This window comes from Pseudorasbora parva, chromosome 9 (genome assembly GCF_024679245.1).
Source record: "Pseudorasbora parva isolate DD20220531a chromosome 9, ASM2467924v1, whole genome shotgun sequence".
Lineage (NCBI taxonomy): Eukaryota > Metazoa > Chordata > Actinopteri > Cypriniformes > Gobionidae > Pseudorasbora > Pseudorasbora parva.
This window is the reverse complement of record NC_090180.1, coordinates 38,366,342-38,386,631: the sequence shown is the minus strand read 5'-3', so window position 1 is coordinate 38,386,631 and position 20,290 is coordinate 38,366,342. Positions and strand designations below refer to the sequence as shown.

The 20,290-nt window shown below is 37.4% G+C and overlaps 1 protein-coding gene across 1 annotated transcript; it reads right to left on the bottom strand.

The window, feature by feature from the left end:
- Window positions 1-189: 189 nt before the first annotated feature.
- Window positions 190-14,966, bottom strand: cyp7b1 (cytochrome P450, family 7, subfamily B, polypeptide 1). The gene is made up of 6 exons (XM_067452512.1): window positions 14,681-14,966; window positions 13,184-13,320; window positions 11,970-12,572; window positions 7,233-7,439; window positions 4,481-4,659; window positions 190-1,112 (listed from the first exon to the last, which is right to left on the bottom strand). The coding sequence occupies exons 1-6, from the start codon at window positions 14,755-14,757 to the stop codon at window positions 795-797; spliced, it is 1,521 nt and encodes a 506-aa protein (XP_067308613.1). The 5' UTR covers window positions 14,758-14,966; the 3' UTR covers window positions 190-794.
- Window positions 14,967-20,290: the final 5,324 nt, after the last annotated feature.

Below are 20,290 nucleotides of genomic sequence, written 5' to 3'. Positions count from 1 at the left end.
ATTAGTTGTTTTTAAAGATGTACTTGGTGAGTGTTAGCTGACAGCAAAGGTAATATAAATATAGAAATGTAAAAAGGGAAATAAGCATGCATGTGCATTTAACATATCCAAAACTGACCAATACTAATATATAATAAAGTTTAAATTAAAAAAGATTGTGTATATCAAAAGTGACAACAATGGAATTCATAATGTTATAGATTTCTATTTCAAATAAATGCTGAATCTTGAGAAAATTATTCAAATATCTCATAATATTCCTCTTTTACTGTATTTTGATTGAATCAAATAAATGCAGCCTTGATGAGGATAAGAGACTTGGTTTTAAAATCTTACCAAACACAAACGTTTGAATGGCAATTTGTTTTTTAGTCCATATACATGTTATGGCTGTCAATTTATACTGATCAAATTCTATAAAAAACAACAAAAACATTTACTTTAGTCTGTATAATGAGCTGTAGTGCGTGAAATTCAGTTAACTGCAATTCAACACCGTCACACTATTATTTTATTTACACCCAGTGACAAGATAAAACTGAATTATGAGAGGTAAGATGTTTGAAAAGCTGCCCTTTTTTCAGTCAATAGTAGCCTATACATAGACGGCTGTTCACTGTAGTGCATCCAACCCTTACTGAAATTGCACTGTGTACTGTATGAGATTTTCTATGGCAGTGTTATGTGTATACTGCAGCTTGCATTATTTACAAAATCTTTGAATGAACCCTGTGGAAAATGAAAGTAAATACCAATAAAAGGAACAGTCTCCAGTCTCTCTCTATTTGTTTAGTTCATTCCTCCCTCTCCATGATGGCTTGTGGTTTTCTGGTTCTGTATCTGAAAGTGATTTGATTGGCCGGTGGCATGATGCCCAGACCAGCACGGCTGTTGTCTAGCATCGCCTCCTGCTGGTTGTCCAGCAACTGCATTTCACACATGAGCAGAGTGATGCACAAAAACTGTTTCAGCTCATTCATTGCAAAAAAGCGTCCCGGACACTGAGTGGCTCCTGAGCCGAAAGGCATACGATAGTACCGAACCTTCTGGCCACATTTATAAAAATTGGTTTTCTCCTTCCCATCCTCCACGAAACGGTCATATTGGAAGCGCTACAAGAAACCACAGACAAACGACATCTCAATAAATTAGTTTTCTAACCATAAAGATGTTTAAAATGTGTGTCTGCTAGTTAGGTCTAGAGCAGTGGTTCTCAACCTTTTTAACTCCCAATAACGCTCATTACCGGATAAAGATTAAGGATATGTTTTTTTTTGTTTTTTTAAAGGGACCTATTATGCCCCTTTTTACAAGACAAGTCTCAGATGTCCCCTGTATGTTTCTGAAGTTCCAGCTCAAAATACCACACAGATGATTTCTTATACCATGTTGTAAATTGGGGCTTTTGAACCTGCAGAGTTTAGCACCGACCTTGATCAAACTTACCTGCCTGGAGCTTTTTAGTTATCCTGAACAGCTTTATAAACTGGTTCAGGTGTGTTTAATTAGAATTAGAGCTTAACTCTGCAGGACAGTGGCCCTTGAGGACCAGAGTTGAGTGCTTGTTGTAAATGCTCAATTTTGAGTGCAAGGGAAGGCTGTTTTCATACATGTATCTTTAAATGCAAATGAGCTGCTGCTCCCCGCCTGTGTAGCCTTTACCGCTCATGCTTCGGACATTGGCCCTCATTTATCAATCTTGCGTAGAAACGGGCATATATGTTGGCGTAAAATTATGCTTACACTCCTCTAACCGCCTGATTTATGAAGCTGTGCGCAGCTCTGCAATCCAGGTGTACGCAATACTTGCCCTTGATAAATGCGGCGGCTGAAAACGATCGTCATTAGAATAACACGCCCCTATATATTCAAGTCTCCGCCTCCCCCACGCCCTCATTTTACACCATGGACACACAGAAGATGGCAAAGAAGCGAAACTTCTCCGACGTGGAGATCGGCGCGTCTCAATCATCTTACTAGTCCACTAGTCAGGGCACTGATCAGGACATAAGTCAATGGGCTGACTTCCTGATCAGTGTCCTGACTACTGAACTAGTGAGATGATTGAGACGCATTTATCGAGACCGTCACCAGGGAAGTGGAAAAAAAACGAAAGTTGTTTTATTTGGGAGTTTATAGAGTGGGATTAAAGGCGCCCACAAAAACAAAATATGGACCCAAATTACGAGTACTTTTAATAGTTTGGGGTTGAGAAGCGCACTCCAGCAGTTTAAATAGCTGTTTGGATGAGAAATTATCAATGCATTATTTTACAGCACGTTTTGAAACAATTAGCATTTAATTTCGTATCACGGCACATATTGGGGTGTACGATAGTGATGATGATGTGATGTGGAGTACCATTCATTCACATTAATAATTGCATTACAATTTGTAAAATTCTTCTTCTTATTATTATTATGATTTTCATTATTAATGATGCTTATTGTTATTTAGAAGAAGAATGTCCTTATTTATTTTATTATTACTATTTTAAAAAAGAAGAATTTCATTTTTATTTTGTCAGTCTGAATTATTCCCAGTCCGTGCGCAGCTGCCGGGCCTAACCCTGAAACGTCAGGTAAAGCGCGCAGGCTCGCAACTGGAGGAATACATGCCGACAAATCAAATGCTTTGGTATAGTCACACAAATTAAACATTGAAGTCCATGTTGCACAAAAATAACCGCTGAAGTTTATAATTACTAAGTTGTTGTTGTTTTTTTACGGTGGGTCATAATATAGTATATCTTTATCAGTGCGTTTTGTGGTGTTAGGAATTGTTTTTGTGCGCATTTTCGCACTAACTCAAAACGTGCGTACACCACCTCCTGAGCTGGCATATTGGAGTGTGCCGTATGCCAATGTCCATATTGATAAATCTCAAAGTCACCTTGGTTTTGGGTGTTCGCAAGGTGTACGCTGGAAATTTGGTGTACGCACTTTTGATAAATGAGGGCCATTGTGTTTTTGACATAACCTTGAGTTTACTTGACAAAGTTCACATAAACACAGTCGGTTATGTCTGTGAATGTTATCAGTAGGTGCAGTTTTACGATTTTATTCTCAGGGGTAATTAGACCTTGGTACTGTTGGTGATAACGCTACCTAATGTTGTGGCTGTGTATTGCACAGTGTTGATAAAGCAAGAAACTTAATATAATCCAATGTTAAGAAACCAATATAATCGGTATGCATTATATGCTGTAGTTACAATATGAATGCTTTCATTAAAGGAACACCCAACTTTGTTTGAAAATATGCTCATTTTCCAACTTCCCTAGAGTTAAACAGTTGAGTTTTACCTTTTTTGAATCCTTTCAGCCGATCTTAAGATCTGGCGGGAGAACTTTAAGCATAGATCATTGCATCTAATTAGATCGTTAGCATCTCACACAAAAATGAACAAATACTTTTGATATTTTTTTATTTAAAACTTGACTCTTCTGTATTGTGTACTTAGAGCGACGGAAAATGAAAAGTTGTGATTTTCTAGGCCGATATGGCTAGGAACTCTCATTTCTGCATAATAATCAAGGAACTTTGCTGCATCATGGATGCAGCGGCGCAATATTACACAGTGCTTCCCTCCTCCGGCTGATATGCAGCACAAGCCGTCTTTGCTTGCATGGTGGGCTATTCACGCATGCACAGAATAGCAAAGAGAATAAAAACATATCGACCTGTATTTTTAAGTTACGGTACTTTCATTTTTATTTTAAAAAGTAAAAATTATACTTTGAATAAATGTTGATAGTATAAGGGGGGCTGAAATGTCAGACGGGGGGCTGATACTATCCACTACAAAGGGTCTAGAACCATACCAGGTAAACAGTAAGCATAAAACAAAAACAACGTGTATATTATATCTGTGTATTAAAGTGAGATGTTCTGAGATACTGCTTATGATTTATGGGTATATTTAAAAAAAAAAAAAAAAAAAAAAAAATTAGTGTATGAAATATTAAATATTACACAGTGCTTCCCTCCTCCGGCTGATATGCAGCACAAGCCGTCTTTGCTTGCATGGTGGGCTATTCACGCATGCACAGAATAGCAAAGAGAATAAAAACATATCGACCTGTATTTTTAAGTTACGGTACTTTCATTTTTATTTTAAAAAGTAAAAATTATACTTTGAATAAATGTTGATAGTATAAGGGGGGCTGAAATGTCAGACGGGGGGCTGATACTATCCACTACAAAGGGTCTAGAACCATACCAGGTAAACAGTAAGCATAAAACAAAAACAACGTGTATATTATATCTGTGTATTAAAGTGAGATGTTCTGAGATACTGCTTATGATTTATGGGTATATTTAAAAAAAAAAAAAAAAAAAAAAAAAAAAAAAAAAAAAAGTTAGTCGTTTTTTTTGTTATTTTGTCTCACTGTAATGCATGCTATTCCTAATACATTTTACATTTTATGCCATCTTGGTTGAGATTGAGAATAACTAATCTAGAGAGCGGTAGATATTACCTGAGGCTGGTCATATATTTCCGGGTCAAGGTGTGTGCTTTGTGGGTAAAGAGCAATCATGTCATCTTTCCGCAGGCTGATTGAATTCTCGGCATCCAGACGCAAACAGAAATCTTCCTGAACCACACGGATGTTCATCGATACAGAGGAGAGACGTAAACTCTCATTTACTGAACTCTCTGCACAAAGAAAAAGACAGTCTGAATCATTGAAAGCTGGTAAAGCCATGATTATAGCACTAATAACTCCTGTAGATAAATTAATTAATAGAGCTCAAGTGACAATCACCGAATTCTCTCATAATAACAATGACATTTTTTCAAAAAAAATCTGAAAATGGATCATATACAGTGCATCCGGAAAAGATTCACAGCGCTTCACTTTTCCCACATTTTATGTCGCACCCTAATTCCAAAATGGATAAAATTATTTACAAACAATACCCCATCATGACAATGTGGTGAAGGAAGTTGGTTTAAAATCGTTGCAAATGATTTTTATATTTGCATCACCCAATTGCATCACTTCGCTGACACGAGCGAGAACGGCTATGGTACGGCTACTTATCTGAGGATGCAGAACATGGATGAGAGGGTTCATGTTACTTTCTTATTTGGCAAAGCCTGAGTGGCCCCCCTGAAGACTGTCACCATTCCCTGTTTAGAGCTCACCGCTGCCGTTGTTGCAGTACGAGTGGACAAGATACTTCAATCGGAGCTCCAGCTTCCACTAAAGAAGACTTGCTTTTGGACTGACAGCACATCAGTTCTTAAGTACATAAACAATGAGGACCGAAGATTTCAAACCTTTGTAGCTAACAGGGTAACCACCATCAGGGTTAACTTGGAAATTGAACAGTGGAGATACGTTCCCACATCCCTGAACCCTGTGGACGATGCTTCCCGTGGATTGAAGGCAGAAGATCTTATGAAACAAAGATGGATAGAAGGGCCAAAATTCTTATGGGAACCTGAAGAAACGTGGCCAACATTTCCTGTGGATACAAGTGTCACTGCCGACGACCCAGAAGTAAAGAGAAGTCTGTCGGTCAATGCGATAATTGTTGATGTCAATGCTACATCACAACTGATGACCCATTTCTCTGATTGGCAAAGATTGAAAGTTGCAGTTGCGTGGCTCATTAAGTTGAAAGGAACTTTGCTCAAACTGAAAGAAAAAAGAAAAGAGTTGGAGTGTGCAAACACCAGTGTAATTGGAACAGCAAGGTTGGATGTGCAAAAGGAGATGCAAGCTTTCTCAACATCGCTTGGGAATCAGAAGGTGACGCTGGAAGATCTCTTGGAGGCTGAAACCTCCATAATCACTTTTTGTCAGCAAGAGAGATTCCCCACTGAATTTGCTGCACTAACCTCTGGCAAGTCACAAGTGCAGAGAAATAGCAGCCTCCTCAAATTTGATCCGTTTCTAGAAGGAGGACTTACAGAAGTATTTGTTTTAAAAACTACTTAAGTATAAAAGTAAATTTCCTTTTTTATGCCAATGCATTATTTTATTATTGTTGTATAAATGCACACTGTCATCATGGTTTAAGCCATTCAGTGATGCTCCATCTGACATACTACCATACGACTAACTAAAAACTAATTTAAATACTTATATTACAAAGCTCTTTACAAAGCTGCTGTCACTTTAAGGCCGAATGCACAGATCCAATACACTGATACACATCTGATATTCTCCCAACTTTACTCTTCTCTTTCTCCCAGACGTTTATATTTTTAATATTTTATAAGACATGCACCAAGTGTATGCCAACTAACTAATCTTGAGTGTTTTTTTTTTAAACTGAAACATACTTTCAAAGTATGTCTATGGGTGCACACACTTTTGCCTAAGAACAGTCTTCTTCCATTTTGCTATGAACTGATCAGTGTTCAAAAAAAAGTTGGGGAAATGTATATGACTATAAGAGTGATTCCTGATAGACTGTCTGAAACAGCACACAAAAAAAAAAAAACTTTTAAATAAGGAAAAAAAAAATCATCCACCGACTTTCATTGCTGCAACAGAAACGACTTTTGAACTTGTTAGAAATGTAGTGGAGTAAAAAGTATGATATTTGTCTTTCAAATGTAGTTAAGTAAAAGTCATAAGTTTCCAGAAAAAAAATAATACTCCAGTAAAGGACAGATACTCAAAAAGTGTACTTAAGTACAGTACTCAAGTAAATGTACTTAGTTACAGTCGACCTCTGTACAATATCTGTACCCTTTCCCAGATCTGTGCCTCGATACAATCCTGTCTCGTAGGTCTACAGACAATTCCTTGGGTTTCATGGCTTTGTTTGTGCTCTGACATGCACTGTTAACTGTGAGACCTTATATAGACAGGTGTGTGGCTTTCCAAATCATGTCCAATCAATTGAGTTTACCACAGGTGGACTCCAATCAAATTGTAGAAACATCTTAAGGATGATCAGTGGAAAAAGGATGCACCTGAGCTCAATTTGATTGTAATGGCAAAGGCAGAGAATACTTATGTACCTGGGATTTTTATTTTTTATTTTTAATACATTTGCAAAATTTTCCAACAAACTTCATGTTGTCATTATGGGGTATTGCTTGTAGAATTGAGGGGAAAAATAAATAATTTTTTCATTTTGGAATAAGGCTGTAACAACAACATGTGAAAAAAGTGAAGCACCGTACATACTTTGCGGAAACACTGTATACTAAATACCCAAATGCTCATCCACGCGTGATGTGCTACTGTGTAAAAATGTGTTAGTTACCCAGGTAAACCATTTGTTCTAGCTGTTCTCGTGTAATTGTGATGTCCTCTTTGAAGATCAACTGCATGTTCTTCTCTCCAACCACATTTACAATTTCTGCTCGTACTGCTGCAAGGGCTTCTGGGCAGGAGATGAGGTGGTAGAGACACCAAAAGGCTGCTGGGATGGTGTTTCCCACTGATGCCCACAGCATGGCAAAATGATGTGCTACGGAAAGAGAAAGTAAGAAGCTATGAGAGAGAGTGTGTGTGTGTGTGTGTGTGTGTGTGTGTGTGTGTGTGTGTGTGTGTGTGTGTGTAAACCACCTGACCAGCACAGCACAGTCATGATGAGCAGAGTGTGCCAATTCTTTATTTGTACAGTCACATCCTGCTTTCAGCATTCCAGCATATTGAAAAGAAGCTAAGAAAGCCCCTTTTAAACCCAAAACTTTGGAACAGTCTGCCGCTCTATATCAGACTGGCTCCTTCAGTTTCCATCTTCAAATCTTCTTTAAAGACTTTTTTGTTTTCTCTTGCTTTTGATGCTCATTGACTGCTGTTTATTTTTTCTTTTTGTTTTATTTTTTCAGTTGTTTCTTTTGTCCTGTACTGCTCTGCATTTTTTTCTCTGCTATGTACAGCACTTTGGGTCAGCCTTGGTTGTTTTTAAATGTGCTTTATAAATAAATATTTTATTGAATCGTATTGTTATTACTCACCCTAATGTCGTTTCAAATCCATAAAATCTTTGTTCATCTTCGGAACACAAATGAGGATATTTATGATTAAATCCGAGAGCTCTCTGATCCCTCCATAGACAGCAATTTAATTAACACTTTCAAGGCACCGAGGCACACCCCGATCAGCCTGATGGGGGCGCTACAGCGAGCAAAAGTACGAAACGGCTCATAACTCCTTAACCGTTAGGCGTGGGCTCAAGTGTCTTATATCGTTGGAATCCTTGGCTCGGGACGGACAAAACGCATGCCTCTGATTAGTTCGCCCTTCAGGCGCCAATTTTGAGAAATTTTGGGTTTTTTGAAAAACCTACTTTTGTAAACTTCTCCCACATATTTTTCATGATTGGAACCAAACCAAAAAAATTGCGATGATTGTCCACTTGGTGGCGCTATAACATGAAAAAACACAAAAACGGCTATAACCACACGACCGCTAGTCCGATTGACTTGAAAATTGGTATGCGGTGTCTTGGCCCAAGGTAACATTTATGTCTATGAGGACATTGGCGTATCTCAAAAAACATGGCCGCCATAGGCCAATGAAATTTGAGCACCTATTATGTTTATGGCTCTGTAATCACGTGGTGTTGCACACATACGCAAAATATGCATATCGTATGATAGATCTCCTCATGTTGAACAACTTTGCCTCTGGGGCCATTGCTGTCAATCAAATCGTTAATTAAATATTCGTAATTATGTTAAAAACCTACTTTTGTGAACTTGTCCCAGGTTTTTTCCCCGATCAGAATCAAACCAGTCTAGGACAATTCTCTGGACTCTCTAGATCAATAACTATCAAAAAAAAAAGTTGAACTTTTGCATTTGGATGGCTATAACAGTGCCATTTAAAAAAAGTGGCAAAATACACTCAAACGCCTATAAATCCTAAGGGGAAACTCAAAACCTCACAAATTGTTGGGTACATGTGGCTTATTACACGGCTCTGTGAAATACTTGATTCTGTTTGGTCAATCGCGCATTCCAGCGGTACGTTATTTCCAGATAACACCCGCTCATACGGGTACTACGAGTTATCTTGACCGGTTCTACTTCTATGCTTAACGCTGGCGCCATCTTGTGGCTTAAACAGCCGTGGGTTACAATGGAAGACTTCAAGGCAGGTTTCCTATATAACGTTTTTAATATGGATATTTTTCTTACACAAACGCATCAATTCGAATCAGAAGGCTCTATTAACCCATCTGAGTTATTTGACGGACAGCTGCATTTTTTTATGGACTTCAAACACAACTACAACAACTACTTGGATTAACGTTAGCCTGGACTTTTTAAATATAACTCCGATTGTACTTGTCTGAAAGAAGAATGTCATATACACCTACGATAACTTGAGGGTGAGTAAATCATAGGCTTGGTTTCATTTTTGGGTGAACTAACCCTTTCAGCATTAATTTTCAACATTTAGCAAGGGCATATGGCAAATCTTCAGCAATAGACAAAGGCTTAAAGCAGGTTGGAACTGTTTTCCTTCGCCGAAGCTTTGCGTAAGAGCTAATAAAATATTAAATCTCGAGACAATATTTTGTGTCTAATAATTATTTATTTGAGACTAGTAGCCGGGGTTTATTCTGCGATAAAAACCGGCTGGGTGTACATTATCCCTTACATAACATGCTGATGAAGCATGCAATGTTTTAAAGAGATCAGACTATAGGTGGCGCTATATCTATGAAAAAGCTTTAAAAACCATGCATTTCCTATGGTAAATTGCCTATATTGGCTGTAAATGGACTTTTCCATCTATTATTTCAGTGTTTAAAATCTTGCTAAATAAACTTAATGTCTTTAATGCCTCTGTGCTTAAAAGGCCTTAAAAGCTTAAACCCGGCTAAATGCTGCTTGCATATAGAATTATTTATAAAATTCATAACCACTGGAGTCACATGGACTACTTTAACAATGTTTTACTACCTTTCTGGACCTTAAAAGTGAAAATTAAATTGCTGTCCATGGAGGGATCAGAGAGCTCTCTATTTTTTAAAGGATAGTATACTGTCATCATTTACTCAACCCTCAAGTTTTTTCCAAACCTGTATAAATTTCTTTCTTCTGCTGAACACAAAAGATGATATTTTAAGAATATGGGTAACCAAACAGTTAATGGGCACCATTGACTTCCATTGTAAAGAAACAATCCTACTATGGAAGTCAGTGAGGACCATTAACTGTTTCATGAGTTCACATGTACAATCAGATTGCTGTCCGGGTGAGGTCTCTAAGCTCGGAATTTGGCCAAAACCCAGAGCATTCCACACTTGACTTGAATAGGAACCAGTAAAGAGCGAGGCAATGGGGTGGTGGAGGGACGCTGTGAAGCTGTCTGTCGCGAGACCGCTATATCGTATTGTGCAGACTGGTTGGATTACTTGAATGTGCTCCTCTCAAACTTTGTTAAATAAACTTTTTTTTTGTTATCGATATTCTTTAAAATATTTTCTTTTGTGTTCAGTAGAAGAAAGAAATTGATACAAGAGTAAATTGAAAGAACTCTCCCTTTAAGACAAGTCAGTTAAATTATCTTGGCAAAACCCCAGGGCAGGAATCTTTCTATGTGCGAAATAGGCATGCAAGTACAAGTCCTCTCTACTTGAATGGGGAAACACCTAAATCTCTAACCAAATCAGACTATAACATAATTTTTGTATCCATATCTCAAATTATGCTAAAACCTTACCTAACTGCATTCACATAATATTACAACACTGATAGTTCTAGTTATGGGCACTTTTGAAACAAGTTCAAAATCTTTCGTTTGAAATCAGTGGTTTAGAGTGTTTATTGTTACTTCCCATTGTTTCAAACCATGGTTTTGGGACATTTGCAACTGTCACTGTTAAAACGTAAACTATTAAAATATTTTTTTATTGAAATAAAGCTGAAATAAAATATAACTTTTAGTTTTAAAAAAGGCAGCGGCTATTTGCACAGTGTAAATTGTAACAGATACTATTTACACTGCAGGCCCTTACAGTGCAAATAATTTTTTCACAATATATGATATTTACACTAAGTGCAAATAGCTGTAGATGGTATAGTAAGTTAAAATAGTTATATATTCTATTTACACCATATAAAAGTATCAGTTCTTTGCACTATGTGTAAATAGTAATACAATTTATATTTTGACAGATAGATACTATTAGCACCTCAGTATTGTTGTACATTAACAGGATGCAATAATAACAGTGTAAATGATTATATAATTCACAAGTATAATTAAATAATTCACGAGTTCAAACTTGCATCAAATTAAACAGAGTACAGATTATGCGCATTTGGCATGCTGTCCGGGGGATGGTTTTTAGCCCGAACCCAGAGTACCCCCCAATTATTTTTATTTAATCAAAACCATATACAGTCGATTAATAACTGCAAGACTTAAATCAGTGTAGTTACTGATTTGTTGTTCATATGAGTAGTTAAATATACATATTAAGTGTATTTTTTAATGTTGTCGGTTAATACATAGTTTTGGATTGCATTTGTGCTGCCTCTAAAATGTCTGTTCTACTGTACACCAAGGAAGATATTTGGAAGAATGTTTGTAACCAAGCAGATCTCCCTCACCACTGACTTACCATAGTAGGAAAAGAAAATACTTGGTTACAAACATTATTCAAAATATCTTCCTTTGTGTACAGCAGAACAAAGAAATGAATACAGTTTTGAAACAACTTGAGGGTGAGTAAATGACAGAGTTTTCATTTTTGGGTGAACTATCCCTTTAAGTCTTTGTATCCCTTTTGTGAGAATTGTTTTCCATTAATTTAGCATTTAAATAATCTCTTTTGGTGTATGGAAACTTCAGTGTAAAAACCAAAGACCAGGGTTCTGCAAGTCATCATGGGAATATTAATATCCTTCTACAGGTGTGAGACATTTATCATCAACAAAACAATCCACCACAGTCATATAGGGGTCCCGCAAGAAGGATCCTAGATATTCTAAGTGTGTATTGTATGTTTGCATGTGTGTATGTACGTGATCTTTACCTGCTTTATCTCTGTCCTGAAGTGTATCGTACTGCTGGAACAGGGCCATTCGGTTCTGTATGAACTCGCATGGATCCTTCCATTCTGCCATTTTATGAGGGTAGAAAAATCTTGTCAGCTTCTCTCTAATTTCTTTGGTTTTTCCCAGCAAGCAAATGGGCACACAGGCCATTAGTAAAGGGAAAATGTCATCAAACTTCTCAAAGTCCTCTCGCAACTGATCCAGACGCATATCTGACGAATGTCCGTATAGGGTGATAAATGTGGTCTGAAACATTATGCATTTACAGAACTCATATAGTTCCACCTCTTTCCAATCGCCGTCAGGCCCCATCTCTTCATTGGACAGAAAACGATGTTGCAGGACCTGCTGCAGGTTTCCCATCATGCTGAACGTGAGCGGGTCGAGGGCAGGCCCCTGCAGCAGAGTGTAGCTCCTCTGGAGGCGGTCACTCATTCCAGGGAAGTGGCCACTCCATACTGCTGGGTAACCGAACGTCCTGGATGCTGCGCTGTCTGAAAACGTGTGGAAATCCAACTGTTTCCCGTGTTTGATCACAGACGGGTACAGGAGAGGGTTCATTATGAATGTTATGTATCTTCCTAAAGAAACATACAAACATGAATGGGTAGATGTCATGATACCACATCAGTTTGACATGCATTACTTTTTGTATAATTTTGTGTTTGCTAACATCACCTTTACTATTGCTCTTAAACATACTCAGAACTAACATTAAGTATTCCACTAATATGTAACTGGCCATACCAGATTTACAGTTCTTAATAAAATACAATATTAAATAAAAAAAACACTTCACACACTTGAAACTACTCAGAACAAAGTACAAAATAAAAAGATTATTTTAATCACCTTAAATTAATTGACAAACTACTAGATGAACAACAAAAACAAGCCATTAAAAATGGTATTGAATTGCAGCATCTAATATATACTTCCCATTTTACGTTTATAAAACTTTAACCTACGAAAAAAAGTCTATTTTCCAGATATCCAAATGCTATTTCTGACATCCACATCATTTTTTTTATTAACAGAACTATGTGAGCATGTTGCGCAATAACAGTGTGTCTGAGAAAAAAAAGAGCAAAAGGGAAACTGTGTGACTGAAAGTTAGCTAAATATGACAATCTTCATTTTATTAACTTCATTTATACAAGTAATGTTAAGTAATTGTGTGTGCCAACTATACCTGCAATAAGTACGGTAAAAACATCTCCATGTTCCTGCTGTAGTTGTGTAAGAAACTGTTGAGAGTTTTTTCTGAATTCTAGAGCTTTTCCCAGGAATGGAATCCAGCCTTTAACCAGTGGGGGCTCACCATCCTTCCTGTAACATGCACACCCAATGTAACAGTTTTGTTTTCCTTCGACAATGCCTGAGAGACGGCCATTGTACTGTACATCAACATAAAATAAACAGACAAACTCAAACAAAGTCTTCTAACGGCTTTGTGGTAAAGTGGTGACATAACTGTGCTGAACAAAAAAAATGCTTTTCAGTTTGTTTTTCTGCTAGTATTCTTTTAAATTGACATTACTCATTAACTGAGAATACAGTTTAATGACCGCTGCGACCTACTGATGATGTAGCCCATGGCCTACTTTTCAAGGCAAACAAAAAAGGGATGGGGTGACCCTTTGAGAATTAATTCTCCAAACTTCCTTCTTCTACTGACTAACTGAACAAGAAACCATGTCGCAGCACATAATGGAGCAATTCTCTGCAGCCTTAAGGTTCAAAGGGTGACTCAAAACATACACATACTTAAACATATAAGTTGGTAAACTGGCATGATATTTACCAATAAACGAGGAATATAAAATAATAGAACTACTGAAGACCGTGAAGTCCTGACATGCAGTGGAAACATTGTGCCAAATACATATATAGCCTTGTTGTAGAAACAGGCAAACAACACAGTGTTCCTGGCCAACAAAATAAGGGAAGCCCTGCATGCAACACCTTTTGACTTCATCATTCCTGAACTAGCCTACACACAAATTAGGTACAGGTTTATTTTTTCCAATTAACATAACACACGTGTTGTAATAGCCTAGTGTGATGTGGTGGTAATTTAAAACATGCAAATAAAGCGGTTTTAACCCTCAGCTTTGGGTTACAATGTAGCAATATCCGATTCGAGAATTAATCGTTCTTCAATTCATTTAACCAGTTCACATTCAAACCAGTTCACAAAACAGGTGTTTTTTCATATGTGTTATTATAAACTTACACAGGTCTATTGACAATAAGCCATGCAGTGGCCATGTGGGCATGTCAGTAACAGCGTAATTATGTAATTGAATCGCTGAATCGGCTCGAATTGTTCAAAAGAACTGGTTCTGGACCAGGACAACCACTGGAAGGTTCAATATCAAACTGAGGTGATCTACGAGTAAACAAGATACCCTGCTCTGAATTGTTAATGTCTAGCAGACATTCCCTTGCCAAATCGGCTTAAAATGTATTTTAAATGATGACGATTTTAACGTTCAGTTTCATATGCATTGCAGCCGACTAATCAGGGATGTGCTGATTTATATAATAGTGCACTTTGATCAAAAGACGTCAGCCTAATGATATATACACACTCCAAACATTCCTCATAATAACTAAACACTAAGACCCATTCAATAACGTATTCATCCCTATAACAATTAATACCAGCAGCAGCAAAATAACTCACCGTCTCCGTCCACAGAACACGCACAACAGCAGCACGGAGATAAAGCCCAGAAAGATCGTCAATAAACACTCCAACATTATCAAAAAACTATGTGAAAAACATAGAAGAGTGGTCCGGTTTACAAGGCGCTTCACGCGATAATATTATGTCCAGGTGTTGCGACGGTCACTTTAAAAGTGAAAGAGTGCTTATCATCGCACAAATTAAACATCTGAGTCCAATGAGAGATATGTAATGAGGAGACACGCGAACAAGGCGAGTGTTCAAGATCTTCAGAAAGTCACGCCCAGTGGAGGGAGCTCAACAGCCTGCATGTTTGCATTACAACCGATTACAACCCACTTGGCCAATTCAAGCCTTGCTTATTGATATACCCAGCAGCATGTAGGCTATAGCCATATATACATGCTGCTGGGTAGTATAGCCTAAACATACTGATATTGATTTATAAATGGATTTACAGTTTTCCCTAGACAAAATTAAGACTTTATTTTAACTCATTATTTTAACTTAGTCCTGCTAACACACACCTTCTCCTTGTAATAGCCTATAGCTATGTCATGTCATTATACACATTTGTGTCCTCATATGTCACCCCCCCCCCCCCACACACACACACACACACACACATACCACACATTTTGTGTGGACTGACTTCATAGACATAATGGTCTTATAAGTGTAGGGGTATAGAATATACTGTTTTTAGTACACTAACCCTACCCTATACCAATGTTTACATTTGAAGAAAAAAAAACTCGTTCTGTTCAGTTTATATGCGTTTGTGTAATTCCAATAGTCCCTTTTTGAAAACAAATGGATTCTCTCCATGAAAATAAATCTCCTTCTTCTCTCAAAAAACTCTTTCTTCTCTCAGTCTACTCGGTGTGTGTGTGTGTGTGTGTGTGTGTGTGTAGGCTATGTGTATGCCAGCAGCAAGCTCTACTGTTCCATGCATAAAGGTCTCTCTGTCTTCCTATTCTGCGGTTCATTTTTCAAAGCTGCCGGTAAAAAACACCAAACTGGCTTTCACTATTCCCAGCACTCATTGACTCAGAAGACTGTTGCTTCTGCTAACTGATTTAACAGGGAATGCAAATTTAAAGACTATGGAATTGTGATATTGTATGAAAAATAAATGGCAACATCAATGGCTCAGTGTCAATTATAGGCCCCTAGAATCATCCAAATCTTTGGATACTTTTAATAAACAATAATATAAATATGAGTTTGATTTATCACTGTAACTATTTATCTGTCTATTATAGTGTATTATATTTATCTGTGTTGTTAGCAGAGTTTCTCTCTCTCTCTCTCTCTCTCTCTCTCTCTCTCTCTCTCTCTCTCTCTTCTCATCTTGTTAATTTATTAATTACATTGTAGGAACTCATTCCTAGCTCATATTCCGGACTAGGAGTGATCTGGCTGGATCTCACAAAGGAAACCAACAGATATTCTCAGTGAAAAAAGATTAAAACAATTCCTTGTCAATTTTATAGTTTTTTTTTATTCGTTTAGGTATTTTTCACAAGTAAGGTGTACATTTCCAAAAGGCTTAGTACAAAAATCCAAACTGATTACACTTATAACACAGCTAGTCATTCTTTCAAAACCTGATCTCATGCTTTCATTCAGTTTCACAAATTTTCAGTCCACATTATTATTGTTTCAAACACAAGATTATTGTAATATGTAATGAGAACATTTGGTTTAATTACCAAAACTGTATGATCTTCTTTCAATTTAGTACTTTTACAAACCGTTCATCCAACAGCAAACAATGCAAGATACAAGTTTCAAATCACCCTTGTTGCTGAATTAATTACAGTAACACAGGCTACATGTTTGATGCCACATAAGAAGATATGCTTACATTACCTAACTTTTAACCTAATCCATAATTTTTGTAATAGTATCTACACTCACCTAAAGGATTATTAGGAACACCATACTAATACTGTGTTTGACCCTCTTTCGCCTTCAGAACTGCCTTAATTCTACATGGCATTGATTCAACAAGGTCCTGAAAGCATTATTTACACATGTTGGCCCATATTGATAGGATCGCATCTTGCAGTTGATGGAGATTTGTGGGATGCACATCCAGGGCACGAAGCTCCCGTTCCACTACATCCCAAAGATGCTCTATTGGGTTTAGATCTGGTGACTGTGGGGGCCATTTTAGTACAGTGAACTCATTGTCATGTTCAAGAAACCAATTTGAAATGATTCAAGCTTTGTGACATGGTGCATTATCCTGCTGGAAGTAGCCATCAGAAGATGGGTACATGATGGTCATAAAGGGATGGACATGCTCAGAAACAATGCTCAGGTAGGCTGTGGCATTTAAACAATGCCCAATTGGCACTAAGGAGCCTAAAGTGTGCCAAGAAAACATCCCCCACACCATTACACCAGCACCACCACCAGCCTGCACAGTGGTTATAAGGCCTGATAGATCCATGTTCTCATTCTGTTTACACCAAATTCCGACTCGAAATCGAGACTCCTTAGACCAGGCAACATCAACAAGGCCTTTTCGCCCACAGGACTGCTGCATACTGGATGTTTTTCCCTTTTCATACCATTCTTTGTAAACCCTAGAAATGGTTGTGCCTGAAAATCCCAGTAACTGAGCAGATTGTGAAATACTCAGACAGGCCCGTCTGGTACCAACAACCATGCCACACTCTAAATAGCTTAAATCACCTTTCTTTCCCATTCTGATATTCAGTTTGGACTTCAGGAGATTGTCTTGACCAGGACCACACCCCTAAATCCACTGAACAACGGCCATGTGACTGGTTGATTAGATAATTACATTAATGAGAAATTTAACAGGTGTCCCTAATAATCCTTTAGGTCAGTGTATTCAGTGTGTTATCAAAAGGTATGATGAAGTTATGATCCAGCAATGTCCCCCAAATGTCCCCACAAGGACAAGGATTTAGGATATTGCCATCTTGGTTATAATCTAAAATAAATAGCTAATAATGTAAAAAGATTACATATGGTCATCCATATCAGAAGTGACAAACAAAGTAGAAATTACGTCTATAAAATCAATATCTAAAGAAATCTACCAGATGATTCATTTATTACGATCAGTTGGATTAAAAATTTATTATTTTGTGTATAGTGAAAAGGATAATTTGTGGTTTTGTGTATTGTACTAACACGATTGAAAATATGCTGAAATGTTTGAAAAAAGTGAACATTTGATGATCTGTTGTGATAGTATTATGAGTTTTGAAAATGTACACCTTGCTTGTGAAAATAGTACCAAAGCGAATAAAAAAACTGTAATTGATTTGACTTAATTTGATTATTTGAGATGAGAAATGACAGTAAGTCAGTAAATCCAAGAGGGTCAGAGAGATCGGAAACTCTACTCAGGTACAAATACAGACAGCAGTATATGCCCGCCCAAATCGTCCCAATGGAGGCTAACGATTGGTGTCAAATACATGATGTATTATCTGTGTCCTTATTAATTCTGTTAGATGTATTATACATCTAACACAATTTCAATACTTCAAGGTAATTAGCCTCTAAGGTGACGGCGTCCCGTCAAGAAGCTACTACTATTACTAGTGTTTACTCAAACACACATGAGCACAAAGGTATTTAGCATCTATTCACTCTCACTTCTCAGGCATACGCTGGTCTCTGCAGGATCCTTAATACTTCTCCTATTACAGTCTCATCTCGAGAACAGAATAGTCTTTCAACACTATCATTGTCTCTGCTGTGATCTCTTGAGCGAAGAATCTTTTGTACTTCTATTCCTCAGCTACATAGCATACTGACACCACATCCAGGTTGCTTTTTGCAGAAATGAAGTTTTATTCACGGCCAGAAGATCTCTGGTCATAACAACCAAATGAGTCTCTTGAACAGAAAGAAACGTGTACATTTAAACAATACATCTTGAGTGAAAATTAATGTCACTCAAGTATCCTTCACTGTGAATGGTTATGGTGATTGGGTTATAATGTTCTATCATATGACTTCTATTTGTGTGAAGCACCTTTTTTGGTGGTCTTTGACTTGAACATTCTTAGTCTGCGTTTTTCTGTAGTTTCATGTTAAATAACCCTTTTACAATTTATGAGGCCATTATATCAAATATTTCCAAAAAGTTAATAATCCCAGAGTATATCAGAATAAATCAAAATGTAACAATTTATTAACAGTCAGGTAAATGTATAATGCCAATTACATAATCAATTAAAAGATAATCCATATATAACATCACATACTCTGAAGTACAAAATAAAATATGGATACCTTACTTCTGAAAATTATATAACACTGAGTGCATGGAAACACTCAATGTTACGGGCTGACCAATTCAGCCCTGATCTCTATGCAGCATCTTCTTAAATACCCAGACCAAGATGCATTACTCTTTCAAATGTAACCACAATGGGAATTTGCTTTAATCAAGTCCTATAGACTTGTATTAACAGCAGGAGGTAGAGACTTTGGTCAAAGACACACCACACCCACCATCATGCATTAATCCAAATATCTCTACACTCTTAAAACACTGATTATCTATTGCTTAACTTCTGTGGAAATGAGATCTTTTTACCATTCGCACTAAGACATTTCAAACATTTACATTTATGCATTTAGCAGAAGCTTTTATCCAAAGCGACCTACAACTGAGGAACACAGGAAGTGATCTGTCATGAAGAGGCGAAGAAACGCAAAAAGTGCCCTAAATACAAAGATCTGGATATTACTCAGAGTAGCAAAAAACAGAAAAGGGAGGGAAAAGAGAAAAAAAATAGCACAAAAAAAAAATTAGGACGATATCAAACCATATAAAAACAATATCAAACACATATAATACTGTATCGTGAGAATTGGCATTGAATTAATGAGATTTTGGCTGTGTTTTTAGTGATCTCAGCATTAGGGGAAGAATAAGTTTGGGGAGAGGAGGTCAACAGAGAAAGATGTAGATAAGGTGATACTGAGGTGAGACTTGCTTTTTGAATGGCGTGTGAGATGTTAATTTCTCAGAGAGTCCTTGTTCCTCGGTCAGACATTCCGGCATTTGCTAATTATCTTCAGTCTTACTGCAGGTAAAACAGATTCATCCTACCTTACTAAACACTAATATATCTCTCCTCCTCAGATCGTCAATCTCCTGCTCCAGTCTCTTCAAGAGTCATTCTGCTCGACTCACTGCAGCCTTTTCCTGATCTCTGATCAGCTGTATCACCTCAGAGCGGTGCATTAGAGTCAGTCCATTCTCTCAGCTCTTACTGGTCCCTCACACAGCCTGTTCCCCTCAGTGGGCCACGTTCTACAAAAAAAAAAGATTCTCAAAATTAGATGAATTGAACCTCATGAAATGATTACCCATTCATTTACTTAAATCAAATTAAAAAATGTCCTTCAGTTTATCATATCGAGGGCAAATCATCAAGCTGTAACAACTAGATGGCGCTCTAACATTGTTTTCCATGTAACTGTGAGCTAATGTCTGAAACCGTGATGTAAAAGAAAACACAATTCATCAGACTAGGCCACCTTCTTCTATTGTTCCATGGTCCAGTTCTGATGCCTACGTGTCCACTGTTCGTGCTTTCGGTG

Bases quoted from the DNA above. Each gene is read 5' to 3' on its own strand.
- cyp7b1 (XM_067452512.1), bottom strand. From the start codon at position 14,757: ATGTTGGAGTGTTTATTGACGATCTTTCTGGGCTTTATCTCCGTGCTG. The intron at 13,321-14,680 runs GTGAGTTATTTT...TGCATGTTACAG, and splicing joins GTGTTCTGTGGACGGAGACG to GAAGGATGGTGAGCCCCCAC. The intron at 4,660-7,232 runs GTAACTAACACA...TTCTTTGTGCAG, and splicing joins AGAACAAATGGTTTACCTGG to AGAGTTCAGTAAATGAGAGT.